Source organism: Erythrolamprus reginae, chromosome 1 (assembly GCF_031021105.1).
Source record: "Erythrolamprus reginae isolate rEryReg1 chromosome 1, rEryReg1.hap1, whole genome shotgun sequence".
In the NCBI taxonomy this organism is placed as follows: domain Eukaryota; kingdom Metazoa; phylum Chordata; class Lepidosauria; order Squamata; family Dipsadidae; genus Erythrolamprus; species Erythrolamprus reginae.
Window position 1 is genome coordinate 148,327,515 of NC_091950.1, and position 22,856 is coordinate 148,350,370.

Sequence of the window (22,856 nt, forward strand, 5' to 3'; positions counted from 1 at the left end):
CAACATGCCTATTTTGGGAAGGCAATTTTGAATGATTGACAATGAAATTTAAAATATTGCATATATATAAACTGAACATACAATCTGAGACAGCAGTTCAAAATGATGCCAGCATCTGGGTATGAGGGGTATCATATCCAGATGTTGGCATCATTTTGATTTTGTTGCCATAAGATAATGATGCACAAGAATGAATCAAATACTTTAAATAATTATTAACAAAGCCATACCACCTTAAGTATACCTATTAATAGCTGTTCATTGGTAGTGGGAAGTTATTTGCTGTCATTGCCCCAAATGGATTAAAGGATATTAAAAACAAAACCACAAAAAGTTTTCTGCTAATTGAGAAATACAAATGGCACCATAAACTTTTGTCTGGTAGTGAATCTGAGGAGGTTTAGAGTCTTTAGACTTTCTTTGGCACATTATAATCTTAGACTTGCAACCATTCATTTAATGACAATTGAAGTTACAACAGTACTGAAAAAGTATGATTTATAAGGAGTCCTTGCACTTACAACCATTGCAGTATCTCCATGGTCATGTGATTAAAATTGGAATGATTGGCATCTGGCATGTATTCACAAAGTTTGCAGCATCCTGTGGTCATGTGATCACTATTTGCAATGTTCCAAGTTGATGTCCTGCAAACAAAGTCAATGGGAGAAGCTGAATTGGCTTAATTTCTGTGCAATTTACTGATTGATTCTCTTAACAACCATGACCCTCCCAAAAAGATAGTAAAAGCAGGCACATTTCATTTAACAACTGATGCTTAGTGATGGAAATCCTAGTCCCAATTGTAAATTGAGAACTACCTGTACTTATTGCATCTGGAAATATGGATAGAGCACATTCTGTTGTGAATATTTTCATCTTAACATCTGGGATGCATTTATCTTCATTTCTGCCCCATAGCCAGCTTCTGCTTATAGGGAAATTCAAATAATGAAAGCCTCCATCAAACTCTTCCCTTGCTATTTAACCTCAAGGAGTTTACTCGGTGGTGAAACTTGACCACCTCGGCCTGGATCTAGAGAGGTGGTAGGAACAATTTGAATTGGTTGGCAGAGCTGGTAAAAATTGCCCCTGGTCGGCCCCGCCCACACCTGCTCAGTGGTTGCTCACCTCTTCCAGCCAACTTGACCATAAATCTGGCTGAATCTAACTTTAGTGCCCAGATGGCTAGAAAAAGATAATAGGACTGGAGAGCATATGATTCCCAGGCCACAGTTCGAACAGGGATGCTCTCAAGCAGCCACATCGATTTCCCTATGTATATAATATGTATATGTATGTGTGTGTGTGTGTATATATATATACACATACATATACATATTACTCACAGATAAGAGTCTTATCAAACAGGAAAACAAACTCTATACAGCTATCAGTTTTTGTCTACTTTATTAGGCACACAGAAACGCCTGTTAACCCCGAGGTTACGAGGATGCTGGGACATGTAGTTTAACAACAAACAAGAAAGCTCCAGGTTGGGAAAAGCAAGTAGATAGATCTGGGCTGAAATTTAAAAAGAAGATGTACCAAATATTATATAAAACAATAAAAGAGGTACACAAATATTTACATAGGAGCATATGTAAGTTTAGTAGAAACGATGAATGTTTTTGGAATGGGGTTTTAATTGTTGTATATATGGTTTTATTGTGTATGCCACCCAGAATTCATCAGGAGCTGGGCGGCCTATAAATTCAATAAAATTAATTAATTAATGTCTTTTTGTATGTCATTAGAGTCATTAGGGTCATTAGGCAAAGAAGTGACATCAACCTGGCCATGGCCACCCACCCAGTCACATGACCACCAAGCCATGCCCACAGAGCTGGTAGGAAAAAAATTTGAATTTCCCCCCTGGATTTACTAGAAAAAGATTAGTGTATAGATCAGTTGTGAGTCTTCTGTCATAGGGAATATTTGCTGTTTACATTTCTAGAAAAACCCATTGCAGCTTGCCTAGTTTAATACTGTAGAAGTTAAACAAGCTATGGCTTGACCATTTCCTAGAGAAGGCATGAGAAAATGCAGGTATCTGCCCATATTTCAAAATAATATCCTGTTTTCTCCAAAATAAGACATCTTCTGATAATAAGCCCAATCGGGCTTTTGAGTGCACAGCACTAGAGACAAGTGCTTATTTCAGGGTTTTAAAAAAAAATAATACAGAGGAACATGGTATGAATATGCTAACAGGCATAACAGACACATTATCATTTCTTGCTTCTCTCCAACACACTGTTTCTCCATCATTAAAGGGGTTTTCATCATGTTGTAGAATTGCATACGGAGCAGTCTCCTCCAAATTAGAACTATTCACAGGTAAGGATATAATCCTAAATAAATTAAATCAGAACAGCTATCCATTTGGTATCTTTCCTACATTTGTTTAGAATGCTTGCCCATTAATAACAGATTAATAAGAAAATGTATATATCACCCAATATGGGTTGAAGGAAGACAGATTGGAGGGTGTTATTTGAACTTTGCTTCTAGGTTACAGGAAGTCCTTGACATACAAACACAATTGAGCCCAAGATTTCTGTTGCTAAGTGAAACATTTGTTAAAGGGAGTTTTACCCCATTTTATGACTTTTCTTGCCACTGTTCTTAAGTGAATCACTGCAGTTTTTAAGTTAGCATCACAGTTGTTGAAGTGAATCTGGCTTCCCCATTGACTTTGCTTATCAGGTCACAAAAGCTGATCAAGTGACCCCAGAATACTGCCACCATCATCAATATAAACAAGTGATCAAGCATGTGAATTTTAATCATGTGACCATGGGGATGCTGCAACGGTCATAAATGTGGGGGGAAATGGTCATAAATCACTTTTTTCAATGCGGTTGCAAATTTTTAAAAAACCACTAAATGAACTGTTGTAAGTTGAGAACTACCTGTATATGGGCCATGGTTTCAATTCAGAAAGATGTATTCTCTTATGCCTGGCTTGCCATAATGTGGGGATATGCATGTTTGGGTTGTACAGTTCTCATCAGTAGAATTCTTCGCAGCTGCAAGTGAGCACTAAGTCATAACATCTGCAGAGGCCCTTAGTTAACAGTTATTGATATTTCTGTCTTTCAGTGATTTGTCTAATCTTGTTTGTTATTCTCTTGGTCATGGTACTGTGTCTACAAGCTCCAAGCTCCACAAATTAGATACATACTGCATGAAATAGAGGGGTGTGAATGAGAGTCTGAGGGTTCATTTGTTGGTTTTAAATCTGTCGTTCATCAAGAACTTTTAAATGATATATATGAAATCTGAAAAGTTCTGTTTGTTTTCACTCTGCCCAACTCTCATTACATTTGGATTACACACACACACACACACACACACACACACACACACACCCTGCTTCAATTGTGTATGCAGCACATATGTGCACGCTTTATTAAGGTAGCCCTCTGGGGGAGCAAATACCAAAGTCAAGTTTGCAACATGTAACCTTAGCTCTGCATTTTTGATGTCATTCCCAGCTCGTAATTACATAATCCCCTCCAATGAAAATATATCACACTCAGTCATGACTAGAACATACAAACTTGGAGCCCCCTGGTCATTTCTCAATGCCCAGGAGTATTTCAACTTGCTTGGGTGGGGTGATTATTTCTTCCTAATGCCAAGCAGAGATCACTGGGCAGTGTTTATAAAAATAACAACTGTACACTGTGAAAAAGCAAAGTTCAAGAAGCCACATGAGTCTTCCTCTGCCAGAATGTATTTCTTTCTTTTCCCTCCTGCTGCCAATCCCCCTGCCCTTCCCAATACAAGCCTCCTGTACTTGTATTTTATACACAACACTCCAAGTTTCAATTCTAGATCTCTTACCCTTTAGAACAGTGTCTCCCAACCTTGGCAACTTGAAGATATTTGGACTTCAACTCCCAGAATTCCCCAGCCAGTGAAGTCCATATATCTTCAAGTTGCCAAGGTTGGGAAACTCTGCTTTAGAAGAATGTTTCATTAACTGAGTAACAAAGCCAAGATGTTCCTTTCTAAGATACTACATGCTGACGGTCAGACCCCTTCATTACACTCCTTTTTGCAAAATTAGATCCCCCCCAGGAGCAGGTATCCTATTTAATAAGAACCAAAAATTAGCTTCATGCTTCAAGATACAACTGGCTAATAATTCCCACTGTGGATTATCAGAATCACATTAAGCTTTAAGGAGATACAGGAGCACAGGCCCAAATAAAAACAGCTTTTGAAATGTTTGAGAGGAGGTAGGTTCATGAGTTTGTCCCATTGGGTTGGATAGAATTTATTTCCAAGAAGGTGCAAACAGGTCAGCTGTAATGCAGATCGTTCTTTAGAACAGGGAGTGAAAGATGAATCAAGAGAAGTTGTGCTTATCTTCTTTCTCCCATAACAGGAAATGCAAAACTCTGTGTTCTGCATCAAGGTTGCAAAGTAGCTTTTCTACCTAGGGATGTTCCCAGACTTAGCTTTTGATAGCCAGAATTGCTTTTTCTGAATCGCAATGCTTACAAGCGGTGTCTCCCTTTCTGAACATTTATACCCAAACATTGTAATTCTTAGATGGGATAATGAAACATAAGGGTTTTTTCCCCCAAGATGCATGATTTACAAAGGCCTTCACATTGCTATTATATTTATGAGTTTTCAAAAGATTTTAACATGTGTGAGATTGACTGCATTAAATGATAGAAAAATAGGTTAATCTTTAAGGTACCTAAAACCCTGCAACGTCCAATTGCATGAAGAAAAAGGAGTGCTGAGAATGGAAATTGTTGTTGTTTGGGCCTTCATAAAAACCCATGCCACTGGACAGCACCGACTATACTGTACTATCAATGTCCCACTGTCCGTTAGTTCTAAAAATCCCTAATTTTTAAACTTCATTTATTCTAAAATTCTGGTTTTCATCCTAATTTAAAAGATTTGGATCTAGCATGTCTTCAGAACCAGAAAAATTTTATCCTTGCTAGTCTAGTCCTGGTTCTCTAATCCAGTGTTTCCCAATCTTGGCAACTTGAAGATACTGTATCTGGACGTCAATTCCCAGAAGTCCCAGCCAGCGAATTCTGGGAGTTGAAGTCCAAATGTATCTTCAAGTTGCCAAGGTTGGGAAACACTGCTCTAATCAACACAAAACTTGGGGACTTTCACATTCCAGAACTGGATACTCTATAATTCGTCATCTTTTGAATTCCATTTTTACTCTGAGGTGTCAAGAAAGCACAGACTTGCCTTGTTCTTTGCCTCGATCCCATTTTAGCCTTTTACACATTGGCAGTTGTATTAATTGTGGATAGCTGCCCTGAGTCCTTCGGGAATGGACGGCAATGTAATCTAATCTAATCAAGAAAGGAAGGGAAAGAAAGAAAGAAAGAAAGAAAGAAAGAAAGAAAGGGTGGCAGACTCCAGCAAGATTTCTCGTCGAGAGAAGGGTTCAAATCACTCAGACCTATGACTGGACATTTAATTTTCTTAAGATTTAAGAAAAATACACCGCTCATAAATCCTGGCTCAGATTAAGCCCTTGTTTAATTAAGACTCATAAGACCCGTTTTATGACTGGTTCCGTTCCCCCCCCCCCTCTTCGTCGTTCGTTTCTCTCAGGCGCGCGCGCGCCAGTGCGTTTTACCGAGGCGCGCCGCGCGTTAGGGAAAAGCCCGCCAATTTCCCCGAAGGGGGAGGGAGGCGTGGCTATTTGCACGGATTAACGATCCGGCGGTTCTCCCTAACAATATGTAGTGTAGGACTCCGGGGAAGCCACGCCCACAGGCTCTGCCGCGCGCTCTTCGCAAGTTCGCCGGCGGAGCGCGCGCAGTCCTTGCAAACCTAGGCCGAGCTTTTGCGTTCGGGGAACAAGCTGGGGCAGTGCTCGCGGGGAGCTCACCTTCTCCTCTCCCCCCCCCGCCCTCAGCGGAGCAAAGTAGCAGTTTGGCAGCATTTTTCCACCCCGTCCGTCCCCTGGAAAAGCGGGAGGGGGGGAGAGAAAGGAGGAGGGGAGACGTCGTGGAATTGACAGCTTCTGCACACACAACACACACACTTTCTCTCATCCCTTCTCGGGGTCCGGGATGAAAGAGAGAAGACCCGGGTTCAGAATTCCTCTTTTCTCCCCCCCCCCCCCGCTTTTCATTCCGTGCTGTCAGCATTCGGCGCGAACGGGGGAGGCGGAGGAGGACTTTGGCGCTCCCTGGACCACCGTGGGTGGGAGGAGAGAGGAGGGCCTTTGCTTCCTCGTCGGATCTCGCCGGGGTGAACCGCAGTTCAGCCTTTGATCCTCTGCCCCCGGGGCTCGATCGCTTCGTTTTTAAAAGGAGGGACAAATTGTCCTTGCTTAATGATAGCCTTGCCCGGGCCAAAACTATGGCCAGGCGCCTCTTTCCTGCAAAGCTGATGCTGTTGTCCCTCCCGGGGCTTCATCTGAAGATGGAACTTGCTCACCGGGACCAACCGGGATCCTGGGAAATGTATGAGGGGTATTTATGGGCTGAAAGCATTTCCACCCTGCCCTGAGATTATGATTCAGCTAACAGGAAGTTTAATTGCCACCGGCCCCAGGCAGGCAAATAAATAAACATCAGTAACAGAGTCAGATTGGGAATTTACATGAGTAACTATCTAGATAAATAGAGATATCTGGTCCCAGAGTGAGGAGAATTAAGTTTTAATGTTTGCTTTTCTATTTGAAAGAGCATTCCAGAGCTGGTGAACCGTTACCATGAAAGTAATTATAATCATAATTACATATGGGAAAGGTAGCTGGAGCAGGGCCTCAGCGCAAGGCTGGTTTGGGCTCCTGCCTTTCAAATATTTGGGCCTGCTCCAACAGGCATTCATTCGACAGGCACTTTGAAAGTTTTGACAGTATAAATTAAAAATTTTGACAGCCATATTGTGCGCTAGTTGGAGTTTCCTTACAGTATTGTGTTCAGGGACAGTCTCATATTTAACCCAATATTCAATCAGGAGACACCGAGGTTTAGATTATAGTCATCTCTGTTTAGGAATGGCTGCAGCTTGCATATCAGTTTCACATTGGGTAATTTTAGACTGGATAGCAGTACCTGTGGCTACCTTGAAGATGCCTTTCTAGCAGAATATTGGTGGCTATTGAAAACTGAAATGCAGGGAGTCCTTGACTTGTGACCACAAATGAGACCAAAATTGCTATTAAGTGAGATAATTTGTTAAGCAAGTTTACCCCGTTTTACAATCCTTCTTGCTTCAGTTGTTAAGTGAATTGCTGCAGTTGGTAAATTAGTAACCCGGTGTTAAGTGAATCTGGTTTCCCCATTGACTTTGCTTGTCAGAAGGTCACCAAAGGTGATCGCAGGAACCTGGGGCACAGCAAGGGTGATAAATATGAACCAGTTTTGCTCAGCACTTGAATTTTGATGACAGGACCATGGGGAATGATTGGAAAGTTCATAGCTGAAAACTGATCATAAGTCACATTTTCAGTGCTGTTGTAATTTTTGAACAGTCGCTATATGAACTGTTGTAATTTGAGGACTACCTGTACAGTACAGTACTAGGAATGTGAAACAGCCATGCGTTGTCAGGACAACGTACTTTGTGCTAGGGAGGTGGCAATATTTGCATCCTTCTGTTGCCTTGATGCCTCACTTGGCTGTTCCATCAATAGAACCACTGGAATGGTGGCATCAGACCTCTGGAACTCATGGATAAACCCCTTTGCTTCACCTATGGATGGGTGGCTGCTGGTTGCTTTTCAAAGCAGCTTTGAAAAATTTTTGCATGCAGATTCTTTGACCATAAGCCCTTCAAGCTTTGCACATGTTTACTGAATAACTGCAAGCTTAAGATACTAGCATTTGTCAGTATGCTTATTTTCTGCCAGCCTGCCTTCCATTGCGGACTTACAGACAGTATATACTGCGCAAGTCAAAAAGAGGGCCATGAAAATATTTACTGATCTCTTGCATCCTGGACATAAACTGTTTCTGCTCATGCCCTCATAGAGTACTGCACATCAACAACTAGACACAAAAACAGTTTTTTACCAAACGCCATCACTCTGCTAAAGAAATAATTATCTCACCACTGTCTCTATTCTATTCCATTCTATTCTATTCTATTCCAAAATGCTGGTCTGAAAATATTACTCACTGTGGTAGCCTTACTCAGGATTGCTAAAGAGCAGTCTTCACTCAGATAAGGTCACTTCCATGCTACCTGACCAGCCTTTTAGAAGATATTCATTTATGTTACAAATAGGGCAGTGTTTCTCAACCTTGGTTGCTTTAAGACAAGTGGACTTCAACTCCCAGAATTCCCCAGCCAGCATAGGAGATAGATGTTCACTCAAGCTGGCTGGGGTATTCTGGGATTGGAAGTACCACCAATCCCTGTTGGGGAACTTTGGGAGCTGAAGTCCACCCACAATGGCTAAGGGATTCTGGGAGCTGAAGTCCAGCCAAACTGACTGAGGGATTCTTGGAATTGAAGTCCATGTGTCTTAAAGTTTCCAAGGTTGAGAATCACTGAAACAGGGCCTTTTCAGCTGTGATTCCACTTATTTGAAATGGGTTTATAGTTTTGAAGGTTTAGTTTCCTCTTGGCTAGTTCTGTATGTAGGTAGAGCTTATTCAGAATAAAGGGGCGTCATACAAATCCAATAAATAAATAAATAAATAAATAAATAAATAAATAAATAAATAAATAAATAAATAAATAAATAAAATAAATAAATTCTAAATATCTAACACAATTATCTTTCTTTTTTCTTGAGCCCTCTCTGTTTCTGGATATATCTTTTTTGGAAGATGGTAGCTGCCCAACTATCTTGTAGACCAGGGTTGTCAAATTGGTGTCCAGATGCGTCATGCACAGGCCACTCCCACCCCAACTTTGTGAATGGGAAAATCATCATGAAACGTCACATGACGGCAATGTGACGCTGAGAGTTTGACACCAGTGCTGCAGGCTCTCCTTGTCTGCAAATGGTGACAATTGGGTGACAACCAAAGATGCAAAAATGGTCAGTGCCACTGAGACCATCTGTGGTGGGTAAGATGTAGGATTAGAATCCTCTGCAATCCTCAGCCCGCCATAACATCCAGTTGGCAACATTGGGGGCAGCTGTCCACATTCCCCATTACATAAGCAGTTTGTAACAATTCTGCATTTGAAAATGACTTGATTTTTGAGTCACTTTTGTCTCATTGCTCATGGCAACTAAAAGTGAGCATAGATCTCCCATAAAGCACTATCTTCTGTCAGGTGACAAGTTGAAGACATAGAGTGGATGCTGTATCTGAGATGCCCTGGCTTGCAAAAGGGAGGCAAATGCCTTCCCTAACCTGGTACTGTATCTCCTTGCTGGATTGGAACAGCAGTTCTGTAATTCCCAGTTAACTCAGACAAGAGATTGTTGTGAGTCCCAAAATATTTAAAGCATGCTTGGCTAAGGAAGGCTCAGTTTTAGGGGTGAGGGTGGAAATTTTACTATATTGATTATTGATTATGAAACATCCTTCCCCAACATAAATGTTTTCTGTCATTAAAACAATGAGTAATCTTTTCCCACTCCCACCCCAAATATTTAGAGGGCATCTATTCATTTTTGTAAAAAAAATCATCTGTGCTTTGGGGTGGGGAGGTGGGGAGATATTTCTTGACATAGTTTTGAATAAATACTAGTACAGTGTTCCCTCGATTTTTGCGGGTTCAAACTTCGCGAAAAGTCTATACCACGGTTTTTCAAAAATATTAATTAAAAAAATACTTTGCTGTTTTCCCCCCTATACCATGGTTTTTCCCGCCCGATGACGTCATATGTCATCACCAAATTTTCGTCTGCCTTTAATGAATATCTTTTTTTTAATAAACTTTAATAAATAAACATGGTGAGTAATAATCTAAATGGTTTCCTAAGGGAATGGGAAATTGTAATTTAGGGGTTTAAAGTGTTAAGGGAAGGCTTGTGATACTGTCCATAGCCAAAAATAGTGTATTTACTTCCGCATCTCTACTTCGCAGAAATTTGACTTTTGCGGGTGGTCTCGGAACGCATCCCCCGCGAAAGTCGAGGGAACACTGTATTGTCTTGAAGATCAGGAATCATTTGAAGTTGAAGTTATAGTTGAAGTTACAGACAAAACAAAAGTAACAACTAAGGAAAAAGCTGAAGACTGGATTAATTTACACCCCTGTTCAGCTTTCGGAAGAAAATTAAATTGTTTAAGAAGTACTCCATGTTCTCTGTATTCTTATTAATATTTATTGGAGATATTGCATGTGGAGCAATAAACAGGCTGCTATAAGTTTGTTACAGGGATGTTTAGCAGGGCTGTTACAAATCAATCACCCACTGACATGCCCAAAAAATGACTGTTCATAGAAGCAGAATTATTATGGGTAGAGTAGATTCATAAGAATAGCCTTGTATTGTCACTATAATAAAAGTAATATAATCATTTATTAAACTTGTATGTAACTTGATTTTCAGCAATTTCTGATAGCTCACAACAATCTACTAGGTTTCCAGAGAAATAATTTCTTGCCTCATGGTTGTGCATAATAGTCCAAGATAGGCGGTTCCTATCTAACGTGTGGGTATCTGTTGACCACATAAGCATCTAAAAAATAACAATATGTGCCTTTTTTCTCTGTACACAATCTTTGTCCTTGTTACTTTAAACATATGGTCCAGCCTTATCACAATCCAAAGTCCTCCAGATGTTTGGGCTACAGCCTCTATCACCCATAGCCAACACAGCTGTAGTGAAGTTTGGGAGAGGGTGATAACAGAAGACTGGATAGTGTAACCACTGCTGGAGGAGGGAAGGTTTAATGCCCTGAACAGGGTAAATGCCTCTCTCCATGGTGCTTACTTTAGACTGAAGCACTTTACCAGCCTGGGCCAAATATCAAACCAGTAGGACCAAAAATTGATGGCCCCCACTTGAGAAATATAAACAGGTTTCAATACTTGGAACACAATATATTGAGTGTTGGTCTTTGGACAGATAAATTGATTCAAGGATTAGCAAAGACAGCCAGGCACTGGGGCAGCTAATGTATTGGGGTGCTCAGTCATTACAACATCCATATCTCCATAAGCCTGAAAGTCTACACGACTGTGCTTTCCACTTCTTTCCTATATGGATGTGAGTTCTGGACTTTGTATTGAAGGCAAGTGAAATTTTACATGCACACACTCTGCTCCATCCTTAGCATTTGTTGGCAAGACTGGGTCTCAAACCTGGAGGTCTTGGATCAGGCAGAGTCCACCACCATAGGGCCCTTGATCATAGCCCAGGTAAGATGGGAAGGGGCATGTCATCCAGATGGATGGCCACTGTATTCTTTATTTGTTCAATTTATTTGATACTCATCTCAATGTGGAGCTACTTTGGGCAGCTATATATATGCTTTGCTCATTGCTGACAGAACCTGCTGGTCAGCCCTATGCTATGAAGCCTCCATTGGCTTTGAAGACAGGTGTCACCAAATACTGATACAAAAAAACAAGACTTGCATCATAAAGGAACACCCACAGTTATACAACAGTGCACATTCAGAGCCCCCCATTGTCCCCCTTTCCTGTTGCTTTGTATTTATATTCCATATTCTGTCATCAGCATAGGAGTTATATTCAGTGTAATTTAATATAGTAATAGCACTTGGACTTATATACCACTTCACAATGCTTTACAGCTCTCTAAGCAGTTTACAGAATCAACGTCTTGATTATTGCAACATACCCTACATGGGGCTACCCTTGAAAAGTGTTCAGAGACTACAAATAGTCCAGAATTCAGCCACGAGAGCTATCATGGGTATGCCTCTGTATGCCCATATAACACCGCGAGCTGCACTGGCTTCCTATTAGTCTCCAGGCACAATTCAAGGTGTTGGTTATTACCAATAAAGCCTTCCTGGCTCAGGGCCAGACTATTTACAGGACCACATCTTGCCACATACCTCCCAGAGACCAATAAGAACACACAAAGTTGGCCTCTTCCAGGTCCCATCAATTAAGCAATGCAGGTTGGCGGGACCACAGGGGAGGGCCTTCTCTGTGGCTGCCCTGGCTCTATGGAACCAACTACCCCTCAATGTCCATACTGTTCCCACCCTACTGGCCTTCCCTAAGGCCATGAAGACCTTGCTTTGCCGGCAGGCCTGGGGGGTGGTCATGAACTAACAACTGACAGGGCTACACTGTATGAATGGTATGTATGTATTATTATTATTATTATTTTATTATTATTATTTATTAGATTTGTATGCCGCCCCTCTCCGTAGACTCGGGGCGGCTCACAACAATGATAAAAACAATACATGGTAACAAATCTAATAATTAAAATCTAAAATAACAGTTTTACATTACACAAAAAAATGTATGGGATTATGACTGCTTTATAATCAATGGGTTTCTTTTAATACAGGGTTTTACATAGTTAGACTAGATTTGACTTCTTTTTATTGCTTTGTATCTATTTATGTTCCTATTTATTATTATTATTATTGTAAGCCACCCTGAGTCCTTCGGGATTGGGCGGCATAGAAGTCGACCACACAAACAAACAAACAAATTTAGTGCCTTTCTGAGATTCATCTTGATTGACCATCTGCATGCAAAACTATTACTGAACTGCAGGTCCCTTCTTTAGTAAAAATAGAAACCCTTTCCCCATAATCTATATTTTTCTATGCATTTTATAATATTTTGATATTCAATGTAGAAATATATATTTTTCAGTTTTATACCACTAGAACCATATAATAAACCATCTAAAATATCTGAATAGAAAATAGAGTACATTCAACTTCTATATTACAAGCAATAGCAACCATAAAGGATTGGAAGTGAGACAAATATAGGAAGTTTGAAGTGACATAGAACAGATCAATGTACTGTAGTCCTACCTTGTTTGGTTTTAGTTGTATGCCCTTTTACAACCCTCACTATGCCTAGGAGTATCTTCTGTTGTCGTGCCCTGCCTTGGCCTCTGGTAACAAACAGGAAATTAGATAAGAGGGAGCTTTGATCTGGTCAAGAGGAGTCTTGTACTCTTAAGTGTGGCATGTTTTGTGCCACAATATACTTATGAAGAATTGCCTTAAAATACCATCCATTGCTAGGCAGAAGGAATAAAAGAATAACAAAATTGGAAGGGACCTTGGAGGTATTCTAGTCCAACCCCCTGCCTATACCATTTCAGACAAGTGGTTATCTAATCCCTTCTTAAATCCCTTCCAGTGTTGGTCGGAGCATTCACAACTTCTGGAGGCAAGTTGTTCTATTGATTAATTGTTCTAACTGTCAGGAAATTTGTCCTTAGTTCTAGGTTGCTTCTCTCCTTGATTAGTTTCCACCCATTGCTTCTTGTTCTACAATCAGGTGCTTTGGAGAATAGTTTTATTCCCTCTTTTTTGTGGCAACCTCTGAGATATTGGAACACTGCTAACATGTCACCCCTAGTCCTTCTTTTCATGAAACTAGACATACCCAATGCCAGGAACTGTTCTTTATATGATTTAGCCTCCAGTCCCCTACTCAGCTTTGTTGCTCTTCTCTGCACTCTTTCTAGAGTGTCCACATTTTTAAAAAATATTGTGGCAGTATTCCAAGTGTGGCCTTAACAAGAGTTTATAAAGTGGTATTAATACTTTACATGATCTTGATTCTATCCCTCTGTTAATGAAGCCTAGAACTGTGTTGGCTTTTTTGGAAGCTAGCTAGCTCATATTTAAATGATTGTCCACTAGTACTCTAATATCCCTCTCACTCTCAGGAGACAAGAAGGAGTTCATACCTAGATCATAAAAGATAACCCATTGATAGCCTAGGTAGAAAATATTTGTTTGGGCAGATAAAAGTACAGAGATGCAGACATATCCCTGGATGCACATGGATTTTAAATATATATACAATATACAGTATGTATACACGTACATATGTATACATTTATACAGTGGTACCTCTACTTAAGAACGCCTCTGCTTAAGAACTTTTCTAGATAAGAACTGGGTGTTCAAGATTTTTTGCCTCTACTTTTTGTGTGTGTGTGTTAGTCTGTCCATTTCCACACAGATTAGAATCTTCCTTATTGTGTCTTCCTCTGAAGGAGTGTATTCACACTTCCACTTCTGCGTATTCACAATTTTTGCTGCATTCAATATGTATAATATTAGGTATATTGTCCCTTTATCAAAGCCATCTCATATAATGCCTAATAAAAAATAATTCTGGATTAACCTCTATGTGTTATCTAATCATTTTTTCTAACCAGATATGAATTTGTATCCAAAATTTCCTTGCCTTTATACAGGTCCACCACATATGGTAAGATATGCCAGGTATTTGTTTACATTTCCAACAGTTTGGGGACATATTGCTAAACATTTTGGCCAATCTTGCTGGGGCAGATACCACCTATAAAATATTTTACAGAGATTTTCTTTATATGATGTGACCATTGTCAGTTTCTGATTTCTCTCCCAAAACTTTTGCCATCTATTCAAATCTATATAATATCCAAAAATTTTAGCCCATGCTATCATTGTCTCTTTTAACTTGTTCTTCTTTCATTTTGTAATTTAACAAATAATTGTAGAGTATCCTATACATATAGTATAGTATAGTATTATAATACTATACTATACTTATACTATACTCTAATTATCAATTTGTCATTAGTCCCCACTAATATCTTGTCCAATGTTATTAGTTCTCTATAAAAACCCCATATTTCCACATCTTTTACATAACACAATTGCATTTGCAGGTACGACCACCACTATAATTCACCACCACTCTAGTTTACCCTTGGCCTCTTAGCTGTAATCTGGTTTTCAATTCACCCTTCTCATTTAGTATATCCTTATAAGATCCCCCCCCCAATATTTATAAAATTTGAGTGTATCAATGCTTCTAAGGAGGAGAGCCAAACTGATATCTCCATATACTGTAGTTTTATTGTTTAATTTTGTCCCACGCTGATAACAATGCATTTCTTACATCATGCCTTTGGAAGTATCAATGTGCCGTGTTTCTCCCGTACCACCCTAATTGAAGGTCACGACCCTCCAATAATAATAATCTTCTATTTCTTAAAGTTATTTACTCTTTCAACCACGTAAGTGCAGCTGCTTGATAATATAATTCCTGGTCAGGCAGACCAAAACCTCATTTTTTCTTTTGACTCTTGCAGTAGTTTCAGTTTAATTCTCAATTTTTTCTTTGCCAAATAAATTTCAACATTATTTTATTCAAATTCTCAAAATATTTTTTGCTAGGTTTATTGGTATTGTTTGGAATACAAAAAGTATCTTCGGCACATAGGTTTTTAAAATTCAAAGCTATTACATTATTTCTCTGTGTTACTGCATCGAGAGACTTAATCTTTTGAGTTGCTAGAATTTCCTGGCTCAGATTCTCTAGTGATCCATTTGATTACTTTGGATTTTTTTCAAAACGTCTTGGGGTGTGATGGACTCCCAGACTGTAGGTTTCATATTCAAGCATTAAGAGCTATTCTGTATCCTGTCAATCAATATAATGGGGATCAAAGTAGGAACATCCAAACTGATCATGACTGCTTTGCTCCAGTCTTTTGAGAAGAGTAGGTGGCCATTGGTTTTTTAAAAGCTGTGAGGGTTCTTTGTAAAAATATATATATATTGATCCATATCCACTGAATATCACATTATTTCATCAGAGAATAGACATAAAGAGTTTACCTATCTTGGAAATATGTTTTTATCCATAGATATTAATTGCACCAATTCACAATCCATACCCCTGTTTATGTTCTTTCATTACAGATAGCAACAGCCAGCCTAAGAACGGTTTATTGCAGGAATCCCAAACTTGGCAAGTTAAAGATTTGTGGGCTTCAACTTCCAGGGCTGGGGAATTCTGGGAGTTGAAGTCCACAAGTCTTAGAGTTGCCAAGTTTGAAGACCTCTGGTTTATTGAATCAACTATAATTGGCTGGATTTGCACAACATGCTAGGTCTTTAAAACATTATTTATAAAAGAGATTGGCTCAGCTCGCACAAAATTCCACACCAAAATATTAACAAAATTTTATGGCTTTGGATAATGAATTCAATCTTGATTAAAATATGTCAGTTTACACAATATGAAGGGTATTGATAGTTGTTGGAATGATAAAATGACAGTTTCTGGGGCCACTGATGGGGAAGAAATACAATAGAAGCACAATTTAAGCAGATGAAAATCTTGTAATGGATAAGAAAATATGCAGAGTATATTGGTGTCCTTGTCTTTCGCTGAGCATAGGAAGCGTTAGTTTAAAAAAAACCCTTGCATTTGAAATTTAACAGATACACCTGGCATGTTTTCAAGTTCTTTCCCTCCTGTGATTGCAAAGGACGGAGGAAGGTGGGTTTTGGGGGCTTTTTAAAAAAGGAATTAAGCTTCTCTGAATTTTGCATGCAATCCTGTGTTCTATAGCAGGGGATTTTTTTACATTGTGTAGTATAAAATAGCTTTATAATTTCAACTCTGGATCTTTATGTTTTATAGTGAGATGCTACAGCCTTCAACTGTTTTTTTGGTGTGTGTGTGTGTGTGATCTTTTTGAAAGGAAATAGTTAAGGGAAACTCCTGCACTGAGTGTAATCTAGAAGCTAGGGAGAAAAGCTGGCACAACATTAGAGTTTGTTTATAAACCTTTATCGTTTTTTCAAGGTTAAACATTCTTTCAAAAAGTAACTTGTGTTTCACTTGTTTTCCTGCTCTGGTCACACAATAGAATGATGATAACCGTAGAATGTATTGAATTTAATGAAGGGCTTATGCCCTATTACTACACGATCTGGAAAATAATAGTGAAATGAATGAAATTGGATTATATACTTCAGTAGTAAGTGGTTGGGACATTTTTTAATGCTCTCTTACATTACAGGCTCGACTACTGTAACGCTCTCTACATGGGGCTACCTTTGAAAAGTGTTCGGAAACTTCAGATCGTGCAGAATGCAGCTGCGAGAGCAGTCATGGGCTTTTCCAAATATGCCCATGTTACACCAACACCAACACTCCGCAGTCTGCATTGGTTGCTGATCAATTTCCGGTCACAATTCAAAGTGTTGGTTATGACCTATAAAGCCCTTCATGGCACCAGACCAGATTACCTCAGGGACCGCCTTCTGCTGCACGAATCCCAGCAACCAGTTAGGCCCTACAGAGTGGGTCTTCTCCGGGTCCCGTCAACTAAACAATGCCACTTGGCGGGACCCAGGGGAAGAGCCTTCTCTGTGGCGGCCCCGGCCCTCTGGAACCAACTCCCCCCAGAGATTAGAATTGCCCCCACCCTCCTAGCCTTTGGTAAGCTACTTAAAACCCACCTCTGCCGCTAGGCATGGGGGAACTGAGATACTCTTTCCCCCTAGGCCATTACAACTTTATGCATGATATGTCTGAATGTCTGTTTGGTTTTTATTATAATGGGTTTTTAATTGCTTTTAGTATTGGATTATTATTATATGCTGTCTTATTATTGCTGTTAGTCGCCCCGAGTCTTCGGAGAGGGGCAGCATACAAATCCAATAAATAAATAAATAAATAAATAAATAATAAATACCAACAGCTGCAGGAACAATTGTAACTAGTATATATTGGGCAATTTATATTATGTAAAATACTATTTGGCTGGCTAAATAGGAAATATGCCCCCTTGAACCTTCTGGTTTTGCCTAGGAGCAGGTGCACCTAAGGTGCTGTCACTATTTTAAGGAGCATGATATACAAGGCTTGGGCATCTAACTTTGTCTGGAAGAGGCCAAAGAAGCAAGACACTACAAATTAAAATTGACCATGGCTACTATCTCTTGTTCCTTGTGGGCAGATAAAACCAGGCATTTGCACAGTTCATTAGCCATATCTGCTCTTAGATGCAAGCAAGTGGATTATTCTCTGCTAAATCAGTATTGTGGCTTTGCTTGACATGTACATGAGAAAATAAGAGGGATTGGGTTTGTTTGTTTAATAAATTTTATAGTCCCACAACTCTTACATAGATGACTCTGGGCGGCTTACAAAATTTAAAGGAACCACTGTATAATAAAAACCTTAAAATAATTCCATCTCATGTCAGTAACAATACAATCCAATTAACCACTTTATCAGCTCTGTCTCAATTTGTGGTCCACAGGCCTGCTGGGCAAAGCCATAGTTTTAGAGCCTTTTGGAAAAGCAATAGGGTTGGAGCTAACTTTAACTTGCGGGTGGGTGAGTGGGTGGTTTAATGCAGGATGAAGAAACTTTGGCCCTTTAAATGTGTGTATATGTATGTGTGTGTGCTTGTGTGTTTATTTATTTATTTATGTATTCATTCATTCATTCATTCATTCATTCATTCATTCATTCATTCATTTAGCCAAGTACGTGTTGGCATATAATATATAACAATATTTATATACAGTACATGATACTAGTAAAAGAGAAACATTAAGACAGGGGACGGAAGGCACACTGATTCACTTATGTACGTCCCTTGTCACAGTATTTCACAGCTGAGAACCGCAACAAGTGTGGGCAACGAGGAGTGAATGTGATCTGACATATGGGGGCGAATTTTGTTCTTAGAATTATTACTATAGTAGGAAATTTTTTTAAAAAACATGCACAAATATTCAAAAATACCACTCTTCCAACTCTGATTTGTTTCTTGTATTAAAGATCTACCTAAAAGTCACTGATGGGGTCATGGCTCTGCTTCAGTCTGTGCCAGTCCATGGGTGCTGCCATCTTTTTTACAGAATTTTTTCAGAATTTTTTTACTGTTTTGAAGATTTTTTCCTCTGCTGCTGTTTGAAAAATGGCCCTCTCACCTGCCCCCAGGTTTATACTTACAGTACTTTTATTCCTTTGCCCGAAGCATAGCTGATCAGCTCTTCAGCTGTGTTTCGGGCTGATTATAGTTAGTAAGCAGTGATGGACTGCCAAAATTTTTACTGTCACACTATGGGCATGGCTTATTTTGTGGGTGTGGCTTGATGGTCATGTGAGCAGGTAGGAGTGGCTTGCCAGCCATGTGACCAGGTGGGGATGGTTTGACAATCATGTGACCAGGGGTGGCTTAAAGGTCATGTGACTGGGTGGGAGTGGCTTACCAACCAAGGTAAGTTTTCAAATAGGTGCTTGGACTCTTCCAGTTGATTAAGTTGCATTATTTGAATAGCCACAAAAAAGATAAATGATAGACAACATTATTTGTTGAGAAGCACAGTAACATTTTAAGGTTTTGTACTGAACCCACAAGGTTCAATATGATAACAGATTAGGAAAGTAGCTCAATTTTCTTGAATTTCTATAAAAGTTCAGTTCTAGATAATGATTAAAATGATTAAAGCGTTTATGGGTGAAAACATACTATTTAATTATTTCCTGTGTTAAAAGTAATTAAGGATCATACTAAGGTACTAGAGAAGGAAGGACAATAAAAAACTATTAAGTATTCAATAAATAGTGCATAAACTTTCTACCCCCACTGTATCCCCCCCCATGGGGACAGCATCCCATTACTGCTCCTGAGCATGTGCAGAAGCAGAATTGCACCAGGGGATTGAGTGTGTATGCGCATGCGCAAAACATCATGATGCGAACCGGTGGCAAAGGTAAGTGGAACCCATCCCTGCCTCGGGCCACGGTACATAGCCAATTTTTTAAAGCTTTGTGAAAAGTCAGCAGAGTTGGGCCATTCTGATCTCTGAGAGGTGGCGTTTCCATAAGGCAGGGGCTACAGCCGAAAAAAGTCTGTCTTCTAGTTCCCACCAATCAGTTCTTTGGCTGATGGGATCTGCAGCATGCCCAGTCTGTTAGATGGCATTGGACAGGTAGAAACTCTGGGAAAAAGATTGGGGGGGGGGGGGATTTAATTTTTTTTTTTACAATATTGCATTGTAAATAAGGTGAAAATTCTGAGAAAGGAAAAAAAAGTGCCTAGTCCAAAAATATCATAAATACAATGCTCAAAATCTCAGAGAGAAAAAAAACCCTAGAGTGTGTTTTTTGAAATTTCTAAAAAAATTGGAAGAGGAGCCAATGAAAGAGGGCAGAATATGACTTTGCGTAGGATGCCAATATGCCTAGAATTGGCTCTGCTCAGAGAGAATGTTAAACTGGAAAGCCCTGGGATACACAGCAGAAAACGTTGTCATATTTGGGAATATCGTGGTAAACGCTGAGTGATTTATTTTATAATTAACTTCTACGAGAGCCGTAAAAGTCTACGGATTAAAAAGCTTTAAACCTACTGATTTTGATGCAGCTTGAGTGTTTCCTTGTCTTTCTAGGGCAGTGGGCAGCCCTTTGGTCATGGATCCCAACAGCATCTGTCGGAAGACCAAGCGCCTGGCAGGGAAACAGGCAGAGTTGTGCCAGACGGAACCTGAGATTGTGCAAGAAGTCGCCAAAGGAGCCAGACTGGGTGTGCGTGAGTGCCAATACCAATTCCGGTTTCGACGCTGGAACTGCACCAGCCACAGCAAATATTTTGGGAAGATCCTACAGCAGGGTGAGTAGTGTCAGAGTTATTTTGAACTTACGTTGGAAACGTGGAGGATACCAGTCACTAGACAGCTTTCTTAATAAAGACGCTACAGCAGGATTTCTTTCTTCAGAAGATTCTTTTACTTTTCACCAGTATCAAAAACTATTAATTCTATACTATATTACAGAACAAACCCAACCACACTAAACTATAACAGACCACACCAGACTAGACCACAAACCACACTAAACCGTACTAAACCAACCCATACAAAGGTGCATTACAATATATACAAGTATTGACCAATCAGGTGATAGAACAGATTGCATCATTCTGCTGATGCACCATGACTCAGCATTCCTTCCACTTTACAGCAATTGCAACATTTCCACTGTACTTGCAATTTTATTTCAGCTTTAAATCCTGACAAGTAGGGTAGGCTTTCTTGCTTAAGTAGACCATTGCCCTTTTGGATTCTTCCAGAGTAGAAGGGAAAAAAAGAAATTTTTTTTGTTCATAAAATAAATTTCTCAGCCAAATACCACATCTTTCAGAGTATAACACGCACCTTACTTTGGGGGGAGGAAAATATGGGGGGGGGAGGAATCTACCTACCATGTGGCCAGTGTCCTTAGTCTGGTCAGTTTCAGCACATTATTTTATCCCGTGGTTAGGGCTGGAAAAAAAATCTTCTTCGGAGGGAGTAGCAATGAAAGCAAGCGTGCAAAGACTGAGCTGGAAAAAATCTTATTCAGAGTACAGTACCAATGAAAAAATCCTGCAAGCCGGGAAGATTGTTAGGGCTGGGAAAAAGCTTTGAAAAAAGCAACATTCAGCGTATAAGAATTACCTAATTTTTCAGTCTCTTTTAGGGAGAAAAAAGGTGCATCTTGTACTCCAAAAAATACAGTAGTCCTCACAATTAGAGAGAGAAAAAAGAGGGGGACAGCCAATATTTCAGAGGTGACCAAAATTGCCAGTGGGATAGAAGCTCTTATGTAGAGATGATTCATTCATTCAGAAGTTTGGGAGATGAGGTCAACAGAATACATTTGCAACTGCTTGCTTTGAACGTAAATTGGGCAGTAGGTGGTATGAGCACACTTGTTCACTGAATCTTCGCTGCATGCTTTGAGCTGGGTTATTCAGATAGTTCTGTGGGTTTGGGATTGATGTAGTGCTTCTGTTGGAGGGTGGGAAACAGGAGCTCTCCAGTCATAACAAGTACTGTTCTTCTCTAAATTATAGCTATATTGTGTGTACTATTTCCAGGACAGAGATTAACAAACTCTGCATTTACACTTTCAGAAGGGGACTTTAAAAAAAACCACCCCAGTGTTTTAGCCATTTCTTTCCTTGACACACAGCTGTTTTCAGTTCTTTTAGCTCAGGAAGGTGAACAGAAACAAGAAAAAAATATTATTTCCTGAGCACCTTTGTCAAACTATCATCTCCAATGTCTAATTTGTAGCCCCATAGCAATAATATCTCCTAGCCAGTCTGCTCAGCAGATCACCCTTTAGGTCCTCCTGGGCCTTCCTGTGCAGATTCACCTGTTCCTTATATCTCCAGTCCATGCCATATAAATATAATTTCAGCTATGCCCAATGGTGCCCCATCCACTGCTCAGCACTGTTGTTCTTTTATATATTTGCATTTGCATCGAGGGTCTTAATTAGGCATAAAGATATTTCATGTCTGTGTGGAATTGTACCTGGTTTTGGCACGTGGGAAAAAAACCCCATTTGAATGTTAAGACCAAGAAATGCAAAAAAGACGTAGGTACCTTCTTTCATATGTGGTGGTTATGCTCCAAAGTAAAAAGTTACTGGAAAAATATTCATGATTGATTACAAGTTACAGAAAGTTTAGTTTCGTTTTAGTTTAGTTTTATTAGATTTGTATGCCGCCCCTCTCCGAAGACTCGGGGCGGCTCACAACACCAGCAATACAATATACAAAGTACAAATGGCATACACTCTGGAATATTTTTTATTAGGAATAATAAGAAAACAACAACCAAGGGCTATTCAATATTTATCATTACATATTATCACGGCAGCAAGAATCGTCTATGCTCAACATTGGAAAAATGACAAGGCTCTGTTGGAAAATGATAAAATATACAGGTGTGCAGAAATGGACAAATTAATGATAGAACTAAAAGGACAAAATAATTCAGATTATTATAAAGTTTGGGCTAAATGGTACAACTGGATAAAAAAAGAGAGAGAGAGAAAGACAGTGAGACAATGTGAAAAAAGACCAAGAAGTGAATAATGGAAATATATCAACTATTGTAAATGGATATGTGTTGTGATTCAGCCTGAGGCTCCTCAGGGACCGGCTGGAGCTCTG

General features: G+C 39.6%; 1 protein-coding gene across 2 annotated transcripts in view; it reads left to right on the forward strand.

Moving 5' to 3' along the window:
• WNT6 (Wnt family member 6) overlaps positions 1 to 22,856 on the forward strand; it is a 58,031-nt gene that overhangs the window by 21,379 nt on the left and 13,796 nt on the right. Inside the window, exons 1-2 of one of the 2 annotated variants that reach the window (XM_070729022.1) lie at positions 15,898 to 16,384; positions 20,302 to 20,522. In XM_070729022.1, coding sequence (XP_070585123.1) covers positions 16,338 to 16,384; positions 20,302 to 20,522 — 268 coding nt within the window. In that variant the 5' untranslated portion in view covers positions 15,898 to 16,337. Of the gene's footprint in view, positions 1 to 15,897; positions 16,385 to 20,301; positions 20,523 to 22,856 lie in introns of those variants that run through there. The other variant, XM_070729032.1, reaches the window with a different exon arrangement.